At 38.0% G+C, this 23,760-nt stretch overlaps 2 protein-coding genes across 5 annotated transcripts; one reads left to right on the top strand and one right to left on the bottom strand.

Moving 5' to 3' along the window:
* The first annotated feature begins 1,684 nt into the window (after positions 1-1,684).
* Positions 1,685-9,777, top strand: LOC135582352 (chloride channel protein CLC-c-like). 4 transcript variants are annotated; one of them, XM_065186609.1, is made up of 9 exons: positions 1,685-1,897; positions 2,142-3,259; positions 3,363-3,623; positions 4,742-4,942; positions 5,996-6,173; positions 7,145-7,407; positions 7,855-8,124; positions 8,212-9,343; positions 9,606-9,777. In XM_065186609.1, the coding sequence occupies exons 3-9, from the start codon at positions 3,421-3,423 to the stop codon at positions 9,693-9,695; spliced, it is 2,337 nt and encodes a 778-aa protein (XP_065042681.1). In that variant the 5' UTR covers positions 1,685-1,897; positions 2,142-3,259; positions 3,363-3,420; the 3' UTR covers positions 9,696-9,777. The 4 variants fall into 4 exon arrangements, with proteins under 4 accessions (XP_065042681.1, XP_065042679.1, XP_065042680.1 ...); XM_065186607.1 differs by lacking the exon at positions 2,142-3,259; XM_065186608.1 differs by lacking the exon at positions 1,685-1,897 and having other exon boundaries at positions 3,212-3,289.
* Positions 9,778-10,494: 717 nt separating this feature from the next.
* LOC135675942 (uncharacterized) lies at positions 10,495-23,336 on the bottom strand. The gene is made up of 12 exons (XM_065186610.1): positions 23,060-23,336; positions 18,411-18,521; positions 17,066-17,152; positions 15,469-15,522; positions 15,193-15,338; positions 14,933-15,086; positions 14,727-14,864; positions 14,338-14,409; positions 14,182-14,255; positions 13,959-14,100; positions 11,811-11,889; positions 10,495-10,798 (listed from the first exon to the last, which is right to left on the bottom strand). Exons 1-12 carry the CDS (start codon positions 23,204-23,206, stop codon positions 10,701-10,703), a joined length of 1,302 nt encoding a protein of 433 aa, XP_065042682.1. The 5' UTR covers positions 23,207-23,336; the 3' UTR covers positions 10,495-10,700.
* Between the last annotated feature and the right edge of the window lie 424 nt (positions 23,337-23,760).

Below are 23,760 nucleotides of genomic sequence, written 5' to 3'. Positions count from 1 at the left end.
AAAAACTTGGGTTATCCTAAATATATATATATATATAAATTTTTAGATAAATTTATCCTAAATTATCTAGAAAAACCATTATCTTCACACTCATGTTATATTCAAGTTACACTCATTCATATAATATATTTAAAAATATATTAATTTTTATATAAAATTATCTTAAATTCATCAGAAGACTAATCACAAAATCCTATATTTTTTATTTTCTATTTCCTATATTGACTTAGTTAAACTCAAAATTAAAATAAATTAATTTTGATTACCTAACATATTTTAATATTAATATTTTTAGATATTTTAAATATAATTAATTATTAAAACTTTGAGAATTATACTATAATTTGATTGTAACAAAAAAATATCAATTTTTTTATATATTAGAAAACTCAAGTTATCCTAAAAATATATTAATTTTTATCCAAAATTATCTTGAAAAGTTATTACGTTCTATTTATACTCAGATTACACACGAGTTATCCTCAATCATATAATATATTAAAAAATATTTTAGTCTCTATATAAAATTTTATTAAATTCATTACAAAATAAAAAAAATTAAGTTACCCTAAAAAATATATTAAATTTTATATAATATTATCATTATCTAAAACATCATTACACTTAAGTTACACTCATTTGTAGAACATGTTAAAAAATATATTAATTTTATAAAATTATCTTAAAATCATCATAAAATTTTATATTTTCTATTTACTATATTAACTTGGTTATACTCAAAATTAAAATAAGTTAAATTTGATTACTTTTAATAATATTATTATTTTAAAAAGATATTTTTAGGATAATTAATTATCAAAACTTTGAGAATTCTATTGTAATCTGACAAAAATTTTACTAGTTTTTAATTTATAATAAATTTAGAATAAATCTATATAAAAATTAATATATTTTAATAAATTTTATGAATGAGTATAACTTGAATGTAAGATATATGAACCAACATGATTTGAAAGGATTTGACTTGAATCGACCCATATATCAGTTTGATCTATGACCTGATTTATATAAATTTATATAAAAAATAATATTTTTTAATAAATTAGAGTGTAACTTAAGTATAATTTGAAAATAAGATATCCAACTTGGCTCAACCTAATCTGAAAGGATCTAACTCGAATCAACCTGATTCAAATCAAATCGACCCGTAAATCCATCATGCTTAAAACAGTTTGGTTCAACTACATTATTAGGATTTTTGGAAGAAAAAAAAGACACTCTTCCATAAAAACCAAATATAAGAGCATCACTCGCTCATCACCAAGCATTTTTTGTTTTATAAATTGCCCAATGATATACAATATTTTTGGAAAGCTTAGTTTGAATGCAATTTAATGCATGCCATGCATAGCGAAGTTCTAAAGGATCCTTCAAAACCTTCCAATTTCATTTCCTTTTCCTCATATTTGTTCACTTGATTTGTTCAAATTATTTATGATATTTATTGTTTAACATATGAATAAATGACAATGGAATTACAATGCAATAAATAGTAACGTTATAAGGATTATTTTTAATTTAAAAATTAATAATATTTTCTGTGTCATGCGAAATACATACCCGTTCGATCAAGATCAAACGGTAGCACGCATTTCAAACGATCACCGTCGGATCCTACGGGGTGGTGCTATATAGACCCATGTTCTCCGTTCCACCTTACGGGACACTTTTCTCTTTCTCCTCTTCCACATCCATCGGCAGCGAGAGACTCGCGGGGCGACCCCTTTTCGCCTCTCTCGTCACGGGGAAATAGCGTGAAGATGAAGGAAGACGAGAGGTTCGGTTAATCGCTACAGAGGAAATTTTTGGCGATCGTGAGTCTCGGTGGATGAAATCGAGCAGCTCTTTTGCGGAGGAGTCAAACCCGTAGATCGAGGTACCGTTTTATCTCTGCTTCGTTCCGATCCCGAATTCTCGAGGTTTGGGACTCATCAGAGTCTGCTCTTTTCCTGTGGGTTTCTGGAACTATTTCTAATCTCTTACAGATCGATTTCTTGCCGTGCTTCTTACCATTAATTTGCTTTGTTGTTCTTCAACTATAAAAGGAATATTGAATGACGATCGAATGTTAAAACCCCCCTACGCCATGTTCATTCTTCCTATTCTATTGTTTCTTTAAGTACTTTGGTGGAAGAACAGATTCAGAGGAAGAGGGGCGTCGTCGCCCAAGAGATCTCTATCGCGCATCTCGTGGGAGTACATCAATGAGCAATTGTAGTAGCTGTTCCCATTCGTTCGCAAATGGGACGTATCCCTACTTCCGATCTGCAAATCAGCAGACCCCTCAACTCAATTGCTTCCTCTTGGAATAATTAGTGATGATGTGTGGATAGGAGAGTTGTCTGCTAACAGAATCGGTGGTTCCCATACTGCTTCCTTGATACAGGAATCTGGTGCTGATGTCAGGAATTGACCTCCACATGTCATCTTCATTGCCGTAATTGCATTGATCCTAAAGTAAATGGTCGTATCGAAATGGATTAAATCAAGTAGCAGTATGAATTAATTGCAAGCTTTCCCAGGTTTGATTGTAGTTCTGATTATTGTAGTACATGGAATAGAGCCTAGGATTTGACCTTGACAGTTACGTGAAGGAACCGCCAATCTCGGATCAACCCTCTAATAATTGTGTCACGTAGTTTCCTCTGCGGTAGGCAAGAGTTGTCCACCCAACAATATACCCCTGCTTGTGTTGCAGTCGGGGCTTAAACACGACAACGAACACGAGTATCAACGCCATAATGCTTGCCTTGGGACTCGTGACAACAATTTACATGCCTAAGCAGTCACGTCTTTGGAAGGCTTAGCAGTATTTGTACTCGAATACCGGAGAAAAGAACTAATGTGACGCGAAATGTTCGCGTCAACCGTTTCTGTTGCCCAAACAAAACTCCACCCACGTCACCAGTTCTCTTGGAAGCTATGGGGCCACTGCTGCTTCCAATCACCAGGCAGCACAGCATCGGCCTCCTTGTTATTGAGGCTGCTGTGCTGACCAGGCTTCTGTGGTCCAGAGCGAGTGGGGGCGGTTCGCTCTAACACGCAATTCGTGCCATGTGTTACGGCATGTTGCTTTGGGAAGTCCCACAATTTTGCACCCACCAAACCATGGTGCGACCTCCAATTGTCGTCTGCCGACGCCCGATGGACCACTAGTTTGTGGTCCGTAATATCGACGTGCCTGTTCATAATTCGCTTCATTGCTGGAATGATGACCTGAACGTCTACTGCATTTCAGGTGTCCCCCATTTTTGTTTCCCTTTTGCTGGTACAACCATCGCCAATCCATTCATGCGACTTGGAGGACTTGTAAGGGTTGTTTCTGAATATTGTTTTTGTAGGTGAACCGAGATCTTCATATTGAAGGTCTTTTGGCAGCGACAGACACAGGGAGGAGCAATGGATCATCAAGAGGGAAGCAACGACATAGATGGCATGGAGGGCGCGTGGCGGGAGATAGAGAGGAATGGATCGGGGTTGTACGAGAATGAGGAGGCTGGGAGTATGAGGGAGCCACTACTGAGGAAGCGCACCATGAATACAACCTCGCAGATCGCTATCGTTGGCGCCAATGTCTGCACCATCGAGAGCTTGGACTACGAGTAAGGCTTGATCTTAAATTATCTATTGGGTTGTGGTGGCATACGCACTGCCATCTTTGTTTGAGTACTTATTTCGTAAAGTATGCAACTTTCCTATTTTAAAGTAGTCCAGATGCAATTTTGTGTGTGTTTTTTTCCCTCTCTTCTGTCGATTTGGATCATCTGTAAGCTGCAGTTTAACATGTAGTTGACTTATGTTGGAATATTAAATTAGAGCATTGTTTAGCATTAGGAGTTTGATCAAGATTAGAAGTTACAATATACTTTGAAGGAGTCATGGTTTTATATATGTCGCATGTAGCCTTCTAAATCAATTCTCAGAGAGCATTGATGAATAAAAAATTTAGATTATTGCCTTCTAGAACTCTTTTATAATTCTTCTTTGTTAATTTTTAGATTTACCATCTTCAGAGCTATTCCTCAGCAGGCTTGAACTAGGAGACTATTCTAATTTCCACTATGGTGTCATCTGGTTTGCAGAGATATTTTCAGCATGAGAATGTGAGAATAAGTGAAGAATTATATAAACAATATGAGATCACAATTTACCGGAATTGATTACACTAAAGTTCATAACTAGTCCTGTACCAATAGCAAGAACCATATAGACCTTGCCTATCTCTGTGCACCATCTTCTTTCTATATGATTTCAGAACAACATGGTGAAGATTATATTTATTTTCTTCTTCTCAGCATTTTATAAATAAAGGTGTGGCCACATACTTAAATATTCTTAAAATGGTTTTTTAAGTGGATTGCCATGAATAAGATTTATAAGGTCGATTGTGATTAATTGTTAACGCCTTCTTGTGACACTCAAATTTGAAATCTAGAAATTTTTGTATGTTTTATCTTTAATATATATGCCATTTGCTGCAACTCAATTATTTTTTCCCTACCTATTTTATGATGTCAAATAAAACTTCAAACTTGTTATGCTATATTTGTAATGATGGATCACAAAATCAGTATTATTAGATCACTATGAACTTTCATGTTGTTTTCAAATTGTTTATGAGCATCGGACCTGGTATCTTTTTTCTTTTATGCTTAGATAAAATGTCTTGGGACTGTCATATGGCTATTTGTTAATCATAAATGATCTCATTTTGTCTTAGAATTGTGGAAAACGATCTTTTCGAGCAAGACTGGCGGTCGAGGAAGAAAGTCCAGATATTCCAGTACATTGTCCTCAAATGGACTCTTGCTCTTCTGATTGGTTTGGCAACAGGGCTAGTTGGCTTTTTCAATAACCTTGCAGTTGAGAACATTGCTGGATTTAAATTGTTGCTGACGAGTAATCTTATGCTTGAGCACAGGTAAAACCAACTTACGTTAAAACCAACTTACGTTATCACCATTTTTTCTGAACATGCATGCCATTGAAATTGGCTGAATTACTTTCTGCTATCAAATAAAGAAGTATTGCACACAGCGACAAATAAATGTTAATGGCAAATATTATAATGCAACAAGCTGTTCGTTGAGGATTTATAAGAAAATTCATAAGTTTTAAGTGCTTTTGTCTTAAATATCTAGGCCAATTGCTTTCTATTTAATATGTTGATTGCTAATACAATTCGTTTTAGACAATGCCAGAATAACTTATGTTCTAACAGACCTTTTTTAAAGGTTTTTCTGTGGGAAACTGGAATATAACAAGATCCAACCGGAGATCTGTTTCAAGAGTTTTAGCATGAAACAAACCAAAGAGTTCTAAATGTTTCACAGCAAAATGATGGACCATTTTGCCTCAACAGAACTTAAGTCTAACTGGGCACAAAAAAGACCTTGTTTGCAAGAATTTTTGCGGAACGTTAAATTCTAAAGAAGGCTCTAATTGTGATGAAAGACTGGATATTCCTAGCCTTCTGCATTTTTTTTCTTGATTTTCCTTTTTCTCAGATGAACGACAACAAAATTAAGTTCCTGGTGATGTTTATTGTGGAATGGTTCTTTGAATCTAACAAATTAAAAGGTAAAGTCGGGATTGAACTTTGGATTCACTTCCATAATCTTTATTGATTTCTATTAATCTTCGGGTGACTGGATCTATTTGTTTTAGATTGATTTCAGCTGGATTGCTAAAATTGACTGCTTTCCATAGTTTTTATTGTATAATCAAGAATTTTATGCTTGTGCATGTGCTTTGTCAAGCGTATAACAATGCATCTGAACAATTTTGGGTTTCAGAACATCTTTCAGATGCATCACAAAAGGCTAATCATAAAATATAAAAAGTTTTTCTGGTGACATGCTTTAATAGTTTGCAAACTGCCAGAGTTCAAGTTAATGCAAAAAGAAAACGCCAAAGTTCTTTCGCATTTGCAGAATAATATCATGTAATTGGTACAATTATGGTTCCAGTACAGGTACTTTGCAGCATTTTTAGCCTACTGTAGCATCAATGCAATTTTGGCAGCATCTGCAGCTGCCCTCTGTGCTTATGTTGCACCTGCGGCTGCTGGGTCTGGCATTCCTGAAGTGAAAGCTTATCTAAACGGAGTCGATGCTTATTCCATACTGGCTCCTAGCACGCTCTTCGTAAAAGTAAGTTCCAAACATAAACTATTTTCTGAAATTTTCCGGTCTTGTTAATCACACACAGCTCCAGCCATGAACTTGTGAAAACACCCTCCTAAAGAGCATCATAAATTTTAAATTCACATTCCACCACAGAGGTAGATGCTAAGTGATGACAGTGCACATCCACTCAAATTTTTTTTTATTGCTGCCAATTAGTAGAGGAAGAAAACCATCATATATGGTTTAAAAACAATCTACAATTGTTTTCATATTTGCCTAATCTCTTTTTATCTTTCTTCATCCTGTCTTCTCTTGAAGCACTCCAAGCAGTAGAACAAAATTATAACTGTCTTACCTAACTTCCTTCTATGGTTATAGTTGGACAAGTAAGACACAAAGTTATCACTAGTTTTTTTTCTTTTTTCCAAAAAGCTATAACTAGTTGATCTATGCAAAATTCTTCATAAGAGGGGATCTTTCATGATGAACTTTATCTTTTACTAGGATATCTTTTCCAAGTTTCTTGGAGTTTTGACCATAAGCATCCAGCTACAAACTGAATAATGTCTGACATGACCATTTTTGTGACAAGGATCATCTCAACTTTCTCGAAGGACCAAGTTTGCTAGCTGATCATCTTGTAACAACACTCACTTTAGGAACTTGCCAATGGGGGAGGGGGGCGGGGGGTGTGGGGTAGGTAGGGGTATCAGGAGATACGTATCTGTCAGATTGGGAATTTATAAACTGAAAATGTTCAATTCCAATTCCTGGTCTTGAAGCAAATATAAAAACTCCATTCAGCAGATCTACCTCTAAATCAAATAAATCTTCTACCTGATTGATCAACTAAAGATCGTATGAGGTCTTTACATTATGCAGTGTGGCAAATGAAGTATCAACCATAAACATCGTTGCAAAACATATTGTTCTGCGTATGGATTAGTTGTATATAGTGCATGGTGTTTATTAATTTATATTTCTTGATTCTCTAGATATTTGGGTCAATTGGTGGAGTTTCTGCTGGATTTGTATTGGGTAAGGAGGGGCCTATGGTGCACACAGGAGCATGCATTGCCAACTTACTTGGTCAAGGTGGATCTCGCAAGTATCATCTGACTTGGACATGGCTCAGGTACTTCAAAAATGATAGGGATCGACGAGATCTGATAACCTGTGGATCAGCAGCAGGAGTGGCAGCTGCCTTCCGAGCACCAGTTGGTGGTGTTCTCTTTGCTCTCGAAGAAGCGGCTTCCTGGTAATCCTACTTTTTTTTTCTTTTGGTGCTGCAATTGTGATATTAGTTCAGCATTTATGACCATCGATAGACAATTCTGGCTGCCATATTCATATAGATTGAAACAAATATTATGGCATTTGGTTTAGCAGTAATAATTATTGGACATATGTTTCCTCAAAAGTAAAAATTATGGGATACTACTTTTAACAAATAAATCAAAATCGAAGACAGGATCTGCTTTTCACAAATTATTTGTGTTGATGCATCAAAATGACATTATTTTTAGAAATGAAAGAATTTTAAATGATCATGTATTTTGAGCAAGGCAGTTTGCAAAGCGTTTTTTTCTTACCTCCAGAGCTCGACAAGTGCCAGAAAGCAAGACTCTTCGAAAATTGAGATGGCAGATCTTGATGCCTCAAAAACATGCATTATTATCTTACTAGTTGTCTTCATTTTCCTCAGGTGGCGAAGTGCGCTTCTGTGGAGAACATTCTTCACAACAGCTGTTGTTGCTGTATCATTGAGAAGTTTAATAGAGTATTGCCGCAGTGGAAAATGCGGGTTGTTTGGCAAAGGAGGACTAATAATGTTCGATGTTAGCTCAAGCGTTACCACATACAGCACTCCCGATCTGATAGTCATAATAGTTCTTGGAGTAATTGGGGGAGTCTTCGGAGCCCTCTTCAATTACCTTCTGGACCGGATTCTTCGAACCTACAGCTTCATCAATGAGTAAATTCCTTACATTCACTCTGTTATTAATGATATCAGTCCTAAGAAAAATTTTCGAGTCGATCAAACGATTGTATTTGATTGCAGGAAAGGTGCTCCGTTCAAGATTCTCCTCACCGTGGCCATATCTATCCTCACATCATGCTGCTCTTACGGGCTCCCTTGGCTCGCCAGCTGCACTCCCTGCCCCGCACATCTCCAAGAGCAGTGCCCGACCATAGGCCGCTCCGGCAATTTCAAGAACTTCCAGTGTCCCCCGGGTCACTACAATGACCTTGCCTCCCTCTTCCTCAACACCAACGACGATGCCATCCGCAATCTCTTCAGTGCCGGCACTGACAACGAGTTCCATATGTCTACCCTTTTCGTCTTCTTCGCTGCGGTTTATTGCCTTGGACTCGTAACATATGGCATTGCTGTTCCTTCGGGTCTCTTCATCCCAGTTATACTCGCCGGTTCTACATATGGCCGAATGGTTGGGACTCTGCTTGGCCCTATCTCGGACCTCGACGCCGGCCTCTTTGCCCTCCTTGGAGCAGCATCTTTTCTTGGTGGAACCATGAGAATGACTGTTTCAGTCTGTGTCATCCTCCTTGAGCTCACCAATGACCTGCTACTGCTACCTCTGGTGATGCTGGTTCTTCTGATATCCAAAACAATGGCTGATAGCTTCAACAAGGGGGTCTACGACCAGATTGTTCGGATGAAGGGCTTGCCTTTCATGGAGGCCCATGCAGAGCCTCACATGAGGCACTTGGTCGCAAGGGATGTGGTCTCAGGACCCCCCGTCAGCTTTTCTGGAGTGGAGAAGGTGGGAACCATAGTACATGCACTAAGATTGACCGGTCACAATGGATTTCCGGTGGTTGATGAGCCACCGTTCTCGGATGCCCCTGAGTTAGTCGGGCTGGTGTTGAGGTCTCACTTACTGATTCTGCTGAAAGGGAAGAGATTTTCCAAGGAAAGGGTGAAGACTGGGGTACGAGAAATGTTACAAAGGTTTGGTGCCTTTGATTTCGCTAAAGCTGGATCAGGGAAAGGACTCAAGTTGGAAGACTTGAACATCCTCGAAGAGGAAATGGATATGTTTGTTGATCTCCATCCTGTTACGAATAAATCACCCTACACGGTGGTTGAGACGATGTCATTGGCTAAGGCTGCCATCCTCTTCAGGGAGCTCGGACTCCGGCACCTCTGCGTTGTGCCAAAGACACCGGGGGTAAGAACTCCTTTTATCTCTATAATTATAATTATAATTATGATTAGTTTTCGTATATACTGTCAGTGGTTTGTTACATTGCCAATCACTTCTACGATAAACATGTTCACAACAATATCGCATTCGAATAGCTACAATCTACTCATAATTATGCCTAGTTTTGTATATACTGTAGTGGATATCTATCTGTCTATTCACGCGTGTTCATATTTTAGAACTCATCAGCTCTGACCGACTCATTGCTACACCTGTTTGCGTGCAGACGCCTCCAATTGTTGGAATCCTTACTCGACACGACTTCATGGCGGAACACATTCTTGGATTGTTCCCTCATCACCACTCCCACAAATAGGTCATCGCTGTACTTATATTTCTTTGCCTGTCACACTGTTACTGCAATATCTATCAACATATTAATATCGCTGCAGACTTTATTTTTTTTTTGCTCTTTTTATGAAAGAATACAACTTAAAAAGTCGATTGCATTCCACCGTTGTTACACGAGTTCTTACGGCTCCTCGAGGAGGATAGTTTTTTTGCCAATCTCTGCTATTTGGTGCTTCGTATCCGGTCATTCTCGAATTCTTATGGACAGAAAAGGGCCATTGCAACCCAAGATGGTTGAAACACACAGCAAACTCGACGGATTACATGGGGAATAAACCGAAAGGACCTTGCTGCACGCTTTCAATAGTGGATGAGCTCATGCAATGGAGTGCAACACACTATGATTGATCTTTGTATATTTTGTACAAGCAACACTGCACAAGGAAATCTTAAAGCTTTTTAAAAAACATGGTCGTGCTTATGCAATGGAGTGCAATACACTGCGATTGATCTCTATATATGTTGTACAAGCAGAACACTGCATAAGGAAATCTTGAGCTTTTTAAAAGAACATTGTTGTGTTCTTAAACTGGCAATCAGAATCTACTACTAACGCAAAAATATGGCTCTGTTATTGCTGGTTCCTCTACGGTCCATTCTCTCAGGGTTTAGAACACCTGTTTAGACTACAAAACGGCAACCCATCGAGCTCCAACATCCAAATTAAGACCAGCCATAAGTGACGTTAAGAATCAAACATACTTGGGAAGTCGGAACCAATGATACTGATGACAAGCAAGGGGTCCAGTAAAATCACGGGAGTATTCAACAGAAATTTTAAAATGGAAAGAAATCGAATTCCAAATAATTTTGTAGGCTCATGCATATGTATATATTCATAAATGTGGATGCATGGTCTGATGATTGGTCCCGATAGATCATGGGATTTTGGGTCAATTCTCCGTAAAAAGTAACATCGAATGTACAGAATGGAGCGAGATAGCATTAAAATTTGCAAGAATTCTCCAGCTCATTCCAGAGTTTTGAGAAGCCTGAACAAGCCAGCAGCCTCCCTGATGCGGGAGAACTCGATGCAGAATGCCTGCACCTCGATGAATAGATCATGAACTGCATATCACGACAAACAACCATAGGAATGTCATTACCAGTGTGGGACGACATGCATCACGTCATCCATGCTAATCTTAATGTACAATAATAAACTGTCACAACAACAATTTTTTTTTTTTTGTCACATAAACTACAATACATATTCGATCTAAGAAGACTGTCCATTTTGAAAATGTAATTTTCATTTACATGATCAAATAAACCTAAATCATCTTAAAAGTTTATCAGAAAGTCGGGCAGTCTAACTATACACAAAAGAAGAACCCAAAATGAGAACCAATGAGGTGTTTAGGGGGGGGGGGGGTCTATATATATAATCGTATCCTTACAAGTAAAGAGATCACTATTTTAACACAACCTCTGGTCATTTAGATTGCGAGGATCGACATGCGAAGCCAACGTAGAGTCAGGAGGGTCAATATGTGCAGGCAGCCCTCATCACACTAAAATATGATTATGTACACTGTAAACTGTTGAGATATCAATAATAAGTGCTCTATGTGAACCAACTACGATCTACGTAAGCAACTACCACATGGTAGAGTATCGCACCGACAAAAACTTAGTACCAGGGTACAGAACATCTTGATGGGCAAAGTTAAAGAAAAAAAGGGTACCAGAATCCATAGATAACTAATTGATCATTTCATTACCTTTCCCTTTGCTTTTGATTATTTCCTAACTACGCTGACACTCATGACCAACACAGGGATTTGATCCTAGATCAAAATCAAACATAAAACTGCAACAAGGACTATGACCACCACCCACTACTAAACTTAAAGAGCATAGAGTTCCAGTAAAACTGTATTCTAGAGCTTGCAACGAAAAAAGACAGTTCATAACTTTCATACAAAAAGGACAAACTAACAGAGAAAAGTAAAAAACTTTGTTTAATGCACTTAGAAGCAGGGAAATGGCAGCATAAACATCAACCATGAATGTCAGTTCCTCCACGAGAGAGCATAAGTACACTATAATATATAAGCATGCTGAAAAGCAAACTCACCATTAATGATCTTGTTCCTGATAAGACTCTGTAGAAACACACAAACCAACCTCACCAGTCTGTTTTGCATGTACTTGTCCTGCATAATAGACAAAACATCAAATTAACAATTTAGCGGTTCTGTGAGTTTGTCATAAAAAAGACAACATCAAATCCAATAGAATTTAAAGCACAAATTTCCTAGTTTTAGCATGTGTATACTAAATGAAGAACAGTAAGATCCATTGAAACACCCAACTGCTGTAAGTAACAAACATCATACATCTAAATAGCAAGACAAACAAAACCGTAAGTAGACATTGTTGATATAGCAAAATATGTTTCGACAAACCTACACTTTTAAGACTACAGGAGTACAATGATTTATAGTTTACAATGATAGTGTAATGACAAACACTAGACTGCTAAACAGTTCCAAGCATTAATGAACATGTAAACATAAACTCAATCAAGATGAAAGTTTTGGCTAAACAGCCAACCAGTCAGTAGCATCATAATTAGTTCCCCTGCTCTTGATGTCTGGGTATGAATTATTATGTTTCAGGTTATATCAACCAGTTTCTGACAGTATCAGCTAAAAAAGATCCAAAATCCATTTCTAGAAACTCAAAAGATTGGCATGAGCAACTTACAGGAGACAATGACAACAATAAAAAAAGAAAGAAATTAAAAGATTATTGTCTACAAGGTTTTAGGTTTCTATTTCTTGGAGACAACACTTATTCATCACTTGATTATCTTATTCAGAGTCAATGTAGACTACAAAATTAACAAGAATCTTCTGTTTTCACAATTGAAGCTCAGAAACTCAAGCTAAATGCAATTATGCTGCCTGAAAATCAGATCTTCAGTCTGACCATAAAAATAGAAGAATAAGCATAAATCCTCAACAATGATAATCAAAGTACCATCAGTATCAAAAGTGCTGCTACCTATGGAGCTCTTCTGCAGGCAAAACTTGATGTCAGCTATAAACATGGCCAACTAGAGAATAAGTAATTGAATGACCACTGTGAATTGATCTAGCAACAAAATAAATTTAGACAATGGCGTGTTTCCATGTGTGCATCTAGTAATGAAACATAGAACAAAGTACAGGATATTACAGTTTCATTGGCAATTGCTATACAATGAAAGCACGTAATCCGAGGAAGAATGGCTACACACTAAGTTCTAGATGATGATTGATCTAACAGATGAAAGCATATGAGCTAAAACATTAGAAAAAACATTAAGGTTCTTTTCTCTCCACAAAACTCAAAGAACTTCTGTACCATTTCACACGCCTGGTCAAATATTATACTACTACTACAAACACGTAAAATCCCAACTCAAATCTTATACTAATGAATGGTTAATTCAGCAGAACCAGATTCAATCAACTTTCCTCACTGCCAATATTATCATGGTGTGAAGTGATCATGCTGTTTCAGGTACAGGACATGTTTCGACGATTTGGTTGGGGACTGATATGTACCGGTTACCAGTTGGGATCACTGTACCACTCAACAAACAGTACACCGGTATCCGCTGGTGTTTCAAAAAGGAACAAAAAGGAGAAGAGGAAAGGGCAATGGAGGAAGGGAAGAAAAGAGGAAGGAGGATGGAAGAAAGAGGCGGTGGAGGAAGAGGAAGAGGCAAACGGAGGAAGAAGGAGAGCAGGCAGTAGGGGAAGAAGATGGAGGGAGAGGAAGGAATAAGAGGAAGAGAAAGAGAAGGGGAGGAGGAGGCATACGTCTCGAAGCAGCACGAGAGATGTACTCATGTTCGGGCAAAGAGGGCTTGCAAATGCGTATCATAAAAGTTTAAACGAGTTGAAGTCAACCCGTTTTAGTGGGTCAGAGTGGACCGCCCCGGTCCACGTACGTACTGCCTGTTTCGTACATTCTAAACGAGTCGAAGTCAACCCAGACAAAACAGCAGTCCTACTGGGAACAGCCACATGCAAATGAAATTACTCTCTTAGAGGCTTTGGAAAAGACCATTTGCTAATGAAAAATAGCATGTTTTCACCAATTAGCTACAAGCAGTGCACAAAGTACTAAAATAACTGAAAGCCAATGGTTTTTTCAGCTACAAACATGTCAGTAGATTGCAATCAATATCTTCAAAAAAGGGGAACATTTGAGGATGAAAGTGTGGGAAGACCTTTATGTTTTCGCAGGATGATATACAGTTAGTGATGTACATGTGTACAAACTCTGTTGGGAGGTTAACTGCAGTTGTAAGCCTGTTTACTACTTCCATTGAGTGTAGACTCATTTCCATATTCACAAGAACCGTAAAGTACCTGCACAACCAAACTCAGGAATAAGTATAACAGAATAACATATACATCACTAGTAAGCACATGACAATTAAAATGTTTTACTCTGAAATTTCAGGGGAATTCATCAACTTTGTAAGAACTTCGACAGCTATAAGTGGATTGTGCTCAACTAGTTCCTACAAAAGAGAAATACGGATGCTACCAGATTAGAAACAGCATCAAATAAAAATTAACCATATAAGCACAGACGTCACAAACCGGAAGCTTCAGGGGAGTAAGTCCGCAATGATAAACAAGTTTTGGGTCCTTTGCTAGTTCTAAAACAACTTGCTGCAGAAAGAAGCAAATAATAGTAACTGTTTTGCACAAGTATGGAATCAACAAAGGTAGGTTCAAGCCAGAAAACTATTATCAAAATTACGGCATAGAATCAAGACTTGTGAAAAAACTATATAGTTGCTATTATTTTAGTTCGGATCTACAAGCACAAAAACAATGGCCAAAAGAAGGCATATAAATCGACAAAAAACTAATATAAAATTTAAAAAACACTATTCACATAGGGAGACAATTCATATACAAATGAGCCATCCTTCTTATCGCATGAAATATTCAGCTAAAACTGTTTAATTGTCTCAGAGCAAGACCTCCTGTTGGGAAGGTACAAGTGGACCTTTCAATGCTTTTGCAATCAAATCTCTAACAGCTGCTCCCCGACTGGTGTCAGCACACATGCCATAGTCCCACAACAGCTCATGATTATTATCAGGATTGAGCCACATAAGCTGTACAATAAATTTTCATTAACAAGAGATCAAAATATTGAATAATAAGCTCTCGAGTGAAATCTTACCTCTCCATCTAATACTGGAAGCATCGGCGGAACAGGCCTAATCCACTGGGGACCCAGTCCTTCCAAAGATAAGTTCTGCAATGAACCTATTATAGCACTGTCTCTATCCTCAGAACCAATTCTTGGTTTAGCTCCTGTTAGTGATAAATTTGGCCTGAAACCATACAATATTGGGGAAAAAAGGTGTTAGGTAAAGTTAAAATGAACCAAATCAATTCTTTCTTTTTCTTTTTTCCTTATGTGGAGGGAATTGGTTGTACTCAGATGAATTAGCATCAAAGCCAAGAGGTACATCTGGATCAGGTATAACATTTTTAACCGCTGCTGCTTGGAAAATACTTTTATATGACTCGGACTGCAATCCATCTACATGCTGCTTCTGCAGCTGTTCATATTGCAATAGAACCTAAATAACCATAAAATAGGAAAAAAAAAAAAAAAAAGAGTCATCAGAAGATCATGCCAAATCATATGAACCAATTGTTTCAAGCAAAAGGCTTTATCAACTAAATTATCCTCACAAACCTCATACTTACATAGGACGATGAGTCAAATCCTTTTATGTAATCCACCGCTGACTGCTTCATAACCTGATCAGAAACCAAATAAAAATACGTAGAAAACAGATTGGAGGAAATGGATGAATCTTATAAGAAATGCAAATGAATTTACCATTAAAAGAAAAAAAATCCCAACTGTAATAAATGTACTGAATATATATGGATAAATGGCTTAACAAAAAAAGCTTGCAGATGTTAACATTTTGTTATTTATTTTTTTAAAAGGCTTGTACCCATCGTCAAAATTTGAGATTGACAGAAAAAAAAACTACTACACTTCGAATGAGCAAATTTCATTCTAAAACATGAGAGAGATAAAGAGAAACAAAATGCATCAGAAGGTTATAACTTTTTTATATATGCATCTAAAGATCATAGGTCACTTAAACAGTATAGATTCTCCCTCATTAATTCTCGAGTGGAAGGATCCACATAAAAGCCTTGCTTATCCTAGCCAGGATGTGTTAATATCCATGTATATAAGCATACATATTCTACAACATATACATATAATTTGATTAAACTTTTGAACCTGTCCATATCTTCATCTGTTTACTACCATGAGAACAGCAACCAAATACAAGGCAGAGTACCAACCAAATACCATTGAGCAAGACATATAAGATGCAGAACCCCAGTTTTGAACCCAAGAAATATTCCTGATATATCTGAAAAATAAAAAGGAACCAGACGAGCTGCATGACACATATACTAAGAACCGGTGCATAACCAGTCTAGTTTGTATATATTATATAATAGGCATCAAGGGACCCAAGGGGTTTCACCAGGAACGGAACAAAAGTTACCAAGAAACAGGAACCAAGGAACTGGTTTCATCTGGGGTTAATGGTGGTGATTTTTGCCCAACCATTCAGTCCAACCTAAGCATAAAACCAGGTCCATCTGCATATAATACTGTCTGAAATCCAGGTCTGGACATAATTTTGTACTTAATTGTAAAAGTTCTAGTCCAGATTTATAATTGGAGGAATCGATTTTTTCTACCTAGTCTCTTCAGAATTCAAATCATTCCATCTATCACTTAAAGCAAAGAAAAAAGAAAAAAATCATGAACTGGTTCCTTAAATAGCTGTAAGTTGTATAAGACATTGATTGCTGAAGGAAGAAATGATCTTTCTTTCCCCTTCTCACCAGAGCCTAATTCTTTGACCCCTCATCACTTCTTGGCCGCATGATTCATTGTGCCTACAAGGGATTATATTTGCAACTTTTTTTAATTCAAAACAAACACATCTCAAACTAAGGTAAGGTTGCTAGGCATGATCATATGTACTTGATATAAAATAATAACTGGTAATTATATAGTTCAATGATAAATGAAACAAAACTCTAAAGTATTCCAGAGAAGATATGACTCTAGAAAAATTTTGACCTAAATTATATAGAAGCTCCTGAAATGATGTTTTTTCCTCACTTTTTATTCCTCTTGTACTATTTCATCACATTTAAAAATTATGCAAAATATTTATGTGACTAACTAAACAAATCTAAATCCAAAGAAATAGCTACCAGAACAAATGCAACTGAAAGGGGAGGAGACAAAAGAGCAAACCTCTTTGTTACTGTTCCCACCAATAGATCCCAACAGAAGTTGAATAAATGCCATCTCCATTTCCTCTAAGGCATCATCTGTTGCTGCCTGTGAAGACAAATAGTAGCTTTATAAAAAAATTGAATGACAAAAGATCATATTTTTGCCAGCATTAGAACCCAGCACTGACAAGCTAGGTGTTGTAAAAAACTATTCTGCAAGGATTCTTCAGTTTTCTACCCTTAGAATAAAGGGCAGAGTGTGCAACTTCTAGGTTTCATGTAACTATAAACAAATGTAGAACCAGACCAGTCAAATTCAATTGACAATTATTTTATCATTTGGAATTAATAAAACAAACAGGTTTCCAATACCTTGATATACTGACCACATTGTACTAGTCTGAGAGCATATAAGTACCAATGTACCAACAGCATTGGTTGGAACCAACACATCAAAATTTTGTTAGTATTCTTATTTGTATACCAAAACAAATACCATACTAACCAGTCAATGCAGTTCAATAAGATTCAGGTGCATAACAATATGGGCGATTAAAACCTTGAAACAGGACAACTAGAAGGGATAACTCCTAAGATCTGCTATACAAATCAAGGAACGCTTCCATGATAACCCGCTGCACCCCAAAAGTCTTAAGTTTGTGCACAATAGATTTCTATATGATTTATCTTTTTCATGTATGTTTAGCATATAATGATTATAAGAATGCCCAAACCACCTGTCACCAACAAATCAAACCTAATTTGTCTTGGTTAAAATAAACTTTAATTTCGATTTGATGATATTGTAGCTTGGATTTCTTTGCAAGTAAAGATAGAATTAACTACAGATACCACATAACCAATGGTATTAATGGTTATATGTTTCAGCCAGTATACTCAAATCTTAAAAGAAGCACCATAGTTCTTGACTTGTACCATTCTGGCTGGAGACCAGCATGGATCCGATACCCAACACATCAAACCCTATTAAGACACATCTGGTGTCATTTTGCATAACATACTATTGCTTAATCAGGAGGTTCCAATTATCTCAGTAACGATAATTTATCAAGTTATGAATTATATACATTGAATCTGAAAAAAAATATATCCAGCTTGACCTTTTGGTTCCATATCAATTTGTGAGAATTCGGTGATAGTGTACATGATTGCTTGTTTCTCCAGTCCACTTCCTCATTGTTTCAGATTATTTTTAGACCATTTAGCTGTCGGCACCAGTTCACGTAATCACATGAAAATAATAGTGACGTGCACTCAGGAAATGTCAAAATGCAACCAATCCTTGTAATTCTAAATGTCAAGCATTTGGAAGAAATGCATCAGAAAGAAATTGCCGTACTTACATTTACAAGTAATGAAATGAATGGGTTCAACGATGACGGCTGAGAGGAATAAGTCTCGTGAAGAATAGCATAAGCAACCAAACGCTGGCTGGGCTTAAGCAAAACTTTATCCTGGGTATGTGAAAAAAAGTTAAAAGCAGGCCGAAGCATGAGATAACACATTCAATTAGAGCAGCAAATTACCATAAGGAGAAGAACAAAGGGAAAGATATTACATTTGCACAATCAGAATTCATACCCAAATACTTTTGCAGGACTTACGAGTAGTGATCCTTGGCAATAAAAGATCACAGGAAGAGAAAATTTGGGCATTAAAATATCACAAAATTCATTTTATAAGAACATCACAGTAAACTTTCTTGCAAACAAGTATGTTAACATATATAACTAATTTATGGTGGAATCTCTGAACAGACAAGCATTAATACTCAACCAAAAAAAACTTCGGTCTCAGCTTCAAGAAGAAAATATAAATCGATGGGCATCAACAGATTATTATAACCTTGGTTTCTACCACGATAATGGCTGACTACATTTCCATGCAAACCTCAAAAGTTCTGCAGGATTCTAGGTGCTGTTAAGTGTGAACCAAAAACCCTTGTAGAACAAAAATATCAATAAGTATCAAATTCAATAAAAAAATGTTAACGACAAGTGAATGTTTCTAAAGAAGCTCATTTTTCATTTCACAAATACCATCAAAATCATGGTGCTGAAACTGATTCAGTTTCCTTGGGACAAGATACATGAGGAGAGGCAGGGAGAAATTAAGAAAAAAATAGTTCCTCCAAACAGCACCAAGAGAAAGAATCCAAATAAAAGCTTCATAGTTAAGGCTCTAAAAACATAATGATTGCATTGAAATAGAAATAATTTTATGCATGTCATATTGTCACTTATACAGCTTGCTAAGGGGAAAATGACAAGGCCAACACGTCGGCACCACGTGGCTGACATATCAACGCAATATAACCGACATGCTGACACCGTGCTGCCAACACGTTGAGACCAGTGATTTAAAAAGCGCTAGGCGCCAAGGTCCAAAAACGCCCGAGGTGCTAGGCGCTCGCCCGAGCGAAGCGAGGCGCTAAAATATAAAAATATATAATATAATTAATAAATATAATTATTTAAAATTTTAAATAAAAATATGCTATTAAATTAAGAAAATATATTAATAGTATTGAAAATTAATCATTTCAAATAAACTTAATATTAACAGTATATTGTATACTGAGCTTGTTGACTGAGAAACGAGGAAGCAGCGGCGATAGCGGCAGCGGCGATAGCGGCAGCGGCGATAGCGGCAGCGGCGAGCAACGACAGCAGCAGCAGCGGCGGCAGCGAGAAAGGGAGCGGGAGGCGCGAGCGGCGACAGAGGCAGCGTTTGCGAGCAGCGACAGCGGCGAGCGGCGACAACGGCAGCGTTTGCTAGCAGCGACAGCGGCGAGCAGCGAGTTCGAGATCGAGATCGGGAGTGGCAACGACAGCGGGTTAGGGTTGGGTAAGGGTTATATTGGTTTAGTTGGTTCGATTGAACCAACTAACCAACCAAACTAGGACTGAACCAGACCTAAAATCCTGGTTCGGTCGCCTTGGTTTACCCAGGCGCTCGCCCGAAGCGCCCAACGCTTGGGCTCGGGCGAGCGCCCAGGCGGCGCCTGTTTAAAGCGTGCCGCCTGGGAGATTAGCGAGGCGCTCGGGCCTCGCCTCGCCTCGCCCGAGCGCCTAGGCGAGCGCCTTTTTCAATCACTGGTTGAGACCATGCGGCCAACACGTTTGCCACGTTTGGCCAACAACCGACTTACACAGCTGACATTGTCGACACCATGTGGCAGATATCCCAGGCCATGCGACCGATACGTCGACGCCATATGGCAGACAATGGGTTGTCGCATGGTCGACAAGTCAGATCCATATAATTGACACCTCGATGCCACCTCCCAACCATGTGGCCGAATCCTGGGTCTCGAGGGGTGGCCCACTACCAGCGAACAAATTCCACATGGTGAGCACAAAAACTCCCCATGGTTCCACATTCTCCAACCAACTAGCCACCCCCATCGTCCAATCCACGTCACATGTTAGGAAGCTACGCAATCCCAAACTCAACGTGGGCTAGCAACAGTTACGACCGGAATCGGTGCTCCACGTTCGCATGAAGAACGCACCATGCGAAGGAAATGGCATCGAGCACCCACTATAAAAGGGGCTCCAATGGTATGTCAAAACACACAGACTCAAAGCCTATCCGACTTGTCCGGCCTATCCATTGACTTAAGCATCAAAGGGACATCGTCAGGAGTGCCCCAACGTAGTTTTGTAGGATTTGAACGGCTAGTAGTGAAGTTCGATTTGAGACTAGCTTGGGAAAGGAACCAGGTTGGATCTGAATTCAACTTCCACTTCGAACAACCAAAAATTGACCAAACACATCCCATCTTCTTTAATTCTTGTAGACTTATAATATACATGGCATATAATGTTTAAATATACTACTTGCACATAATGGAGAGCATATGCATGTACCACTTAATTGACAACCTACATTTGCTAGTCAAATGAAATGTCTCTAATAATAGTACCAATTTACTTAAATTTTGGATCCCATGGCAAGGATAGAATTCAGTGTCATATTAACCTCAACAGCAAGGTTTGTCGAACCAACCAGTTCGGCCGATATTTACCACTTCAACTATCGACTGGTACACGGAACATCCCACACATATAATATGTGTGTGGGTCAGTTTTCCTCTTTTAGTTAGGGATCACGACTCCTCACACTCGCGAGCTGCATGGGTTGCACAACCATCACTTAGTCTCACAGTGCCATTGTTCACTACTCAAATGGCCATCATCATTTGTCACTCACACGGCCTCCTCCTCCTCTTTCTCTTTCTTCTTCTTTCTTACTCCTCACCTCTTCTTCCTTTTCCTTCCACCTCCTTTCTCCTCTTACTCCTCTTCATCCTCCTTCCTTCTTCTTCCTCCCCTCGTTGCCCTCCCCCAATGGTTCATGGTATGTTCCAACATACCAAGACACTGTACTCCAAAATGGACCAGAACAGATTCGGTAATTGGACCTTCAGACCTTGCTCAACAGATTTCTCAACCACAATTCACATGGAGTGATAAAAAGCACACTAAATATACTTTGTTCCTAATACAAATCACATGCTTGTTAACACTATGATCAAGTTCTGATAACTTAAAATATAACTAAAGAATCGTCCCACTAATAGCTAAATTATATGTCACCACCAAAAAATCTATCTCCTGAAAGAAAATATTGAAGCCAGGTTTCTTCACACCCTATGCAGACATTATATTCAGGAATCAGAAGAGGGGTAGCTGCTGAATTACTAACAAGTATTATAGATAAATAATAATGTAAAATAGAAAAAAAAACCACATGATGAAGAAATGAGGTCGATGAGAATTTCAGTCCTATATTGGACGCCAAATTCCTACTTCAGTCTAAATAATCTGGATGAAGACTTCTGAACTGAATCTAATGGCTCAAATCTTGCTCTCAAGAGCTAACACTACATATATACTATGCTCGATGCTCAGCTCATTTCCCATTCAGTAAGACAAACAGGAAAAAGTCAAAGTCCATAAGCTGTTCCCACCAAACCATTGTCTTAAACTCCACTTTTTAGAAATTTATAAATTATAACAAAGAACCTTCAGCTGCATTGATGCTTGCTGACAACAAAAATCTTGGGAGTATTAATCCAGTTGGCGTTTCCAATCCTCTGGGCTGCTTTATGGGCTTCGCATATTGCGAACAAGCACATAAAAAACAAAGAACAGACCGTTTGATGCAAAAATAATACAGATTTCAGATTGCAACCAGAAATTGTGAAAATAAAGACCAGAATATAAAATTCAAAGACAGGGCACGTCAGTACTCACTTCAAATTGCATACATCCAAAAATATTTTGTTCAGTACACACAGCATTTCTCCTGCCAACGTTCCCAATCCAATAGGCTAATTTATGGTCTTAGCAAAGTATGAACAAACGCACCAGAAACAAAGACGAGACTGTTTGATGCTACAATAACACAGTTCGGATTACTACCAGAAGTCGTTACAATTGAAAAGGACACCTCAATATTGGCTAATCAATTGCGAGGATCCAAGAACATTTCGTTTAACGCATACAGTCAAATATATATATTCGAAGAAAAAAAATACCCTTTTAGTTCATATACCACATCCTTCGTCAAAAAGTAAAAAAAAAGAATAACCAAAAGAGATTGCGCAAATGTACTCCTGATGCATGATCTTCTTGTTGATACTATTACATTATCATATCATATTCTCTTCATCAAATGCTAAAGCGAAAGCTTCAAACAATGTTAGAAGAAAGCACATAAAATTCTCGAATATAAACCAGAAGCAGAAGGAAAAAAGGCACTTCGTCATTATAAGTTTTCCAAGACATGGGAAAGCCAAGACCCCCAACGATACAAATTCCAGGCAGAAATTAGCAAAAACGTATCAAGATAAGAGGAGGAATCCAGAGCAACCATCTTAAAACCCAAGATCAAGCAGCGAATGCCCTAATAACTCAAGCCCCCATAAACCAAATCAATCAAAAGAATCAAGAAACAACAAAAGATGTAGGACTTCATCTCCTACCTCGAGGAGAACAGCGAGGGAGGAGCAAACCCTAAACCGGGCTTCTCGCGCGAACTGGGATAGGTAATCCGCGACGATCTCATCGAAGGGCTTCGATTCCGCGTCCAGCAAGGCGAATAGATTCTTCGATTCCTCGATCGATAACATGGTCGCGATCGAAGGAAAAGCGATGCGAGCAGCACCAAACACCGAGAGGGTTTCCCCGGGACTTGGCGTCGACTCGGAAGTGTTCGGGGGAAAAGGGCACCGTACCGGTTAAAACGAAGTCTGTAACATTTCCACTCATCTTGCCTATTATAACGCTATGCTGTCGGGTCGGATTCGGATCAAATCCAACTTGAGCTTATAACCTGGCCGGATCCTAAAATTTAAGATCCGTATCCAAAAATTAAGCGTGTGTGTTGTATATACAAATAGAGTATAACAGCATAATGCTTATTATAGGTCATACTAAGTTAATGCACTCATCAACATAAATCCCAATGGAAATATTAATTTTATTTTCCCATATAATGCATTTAGCATAATATTAAATACTTTTAATTGGATGCTTAGCACGGTTCTTTATTTTGTTCTATACTACTCATTTCAAGATGGATAAAATGCCTAGCGTATTAGCTAGGGGTTATTATCAAGTCGGATCCATTTTGGACCTATGCCCGGATCCGAATTCAATGAAACATATGATTCTAAAAATGAGG

Source organism: Musa acuminata, chromosome BXJ1-6, assembly GCF_036884655.1.
Source record: "Musa acuminata AAA Group cultivar baxijiao chromosome BXJ1-6, Cavendish_Baxijiao_AAA, whole genome shotgun sequence".
Taxonomy (NCBI): Eukaryota; Viridiplantae; Streptophyta; class Magnoliopsida; order Zingiberales; family Musaceae; genus Musa; species Musa acuminata.
The sequence above is the reverse complement of the archived record's forward strand: the minus strand, read 5'-3'. Positions and strand labels throughout refer to the sequence as shown.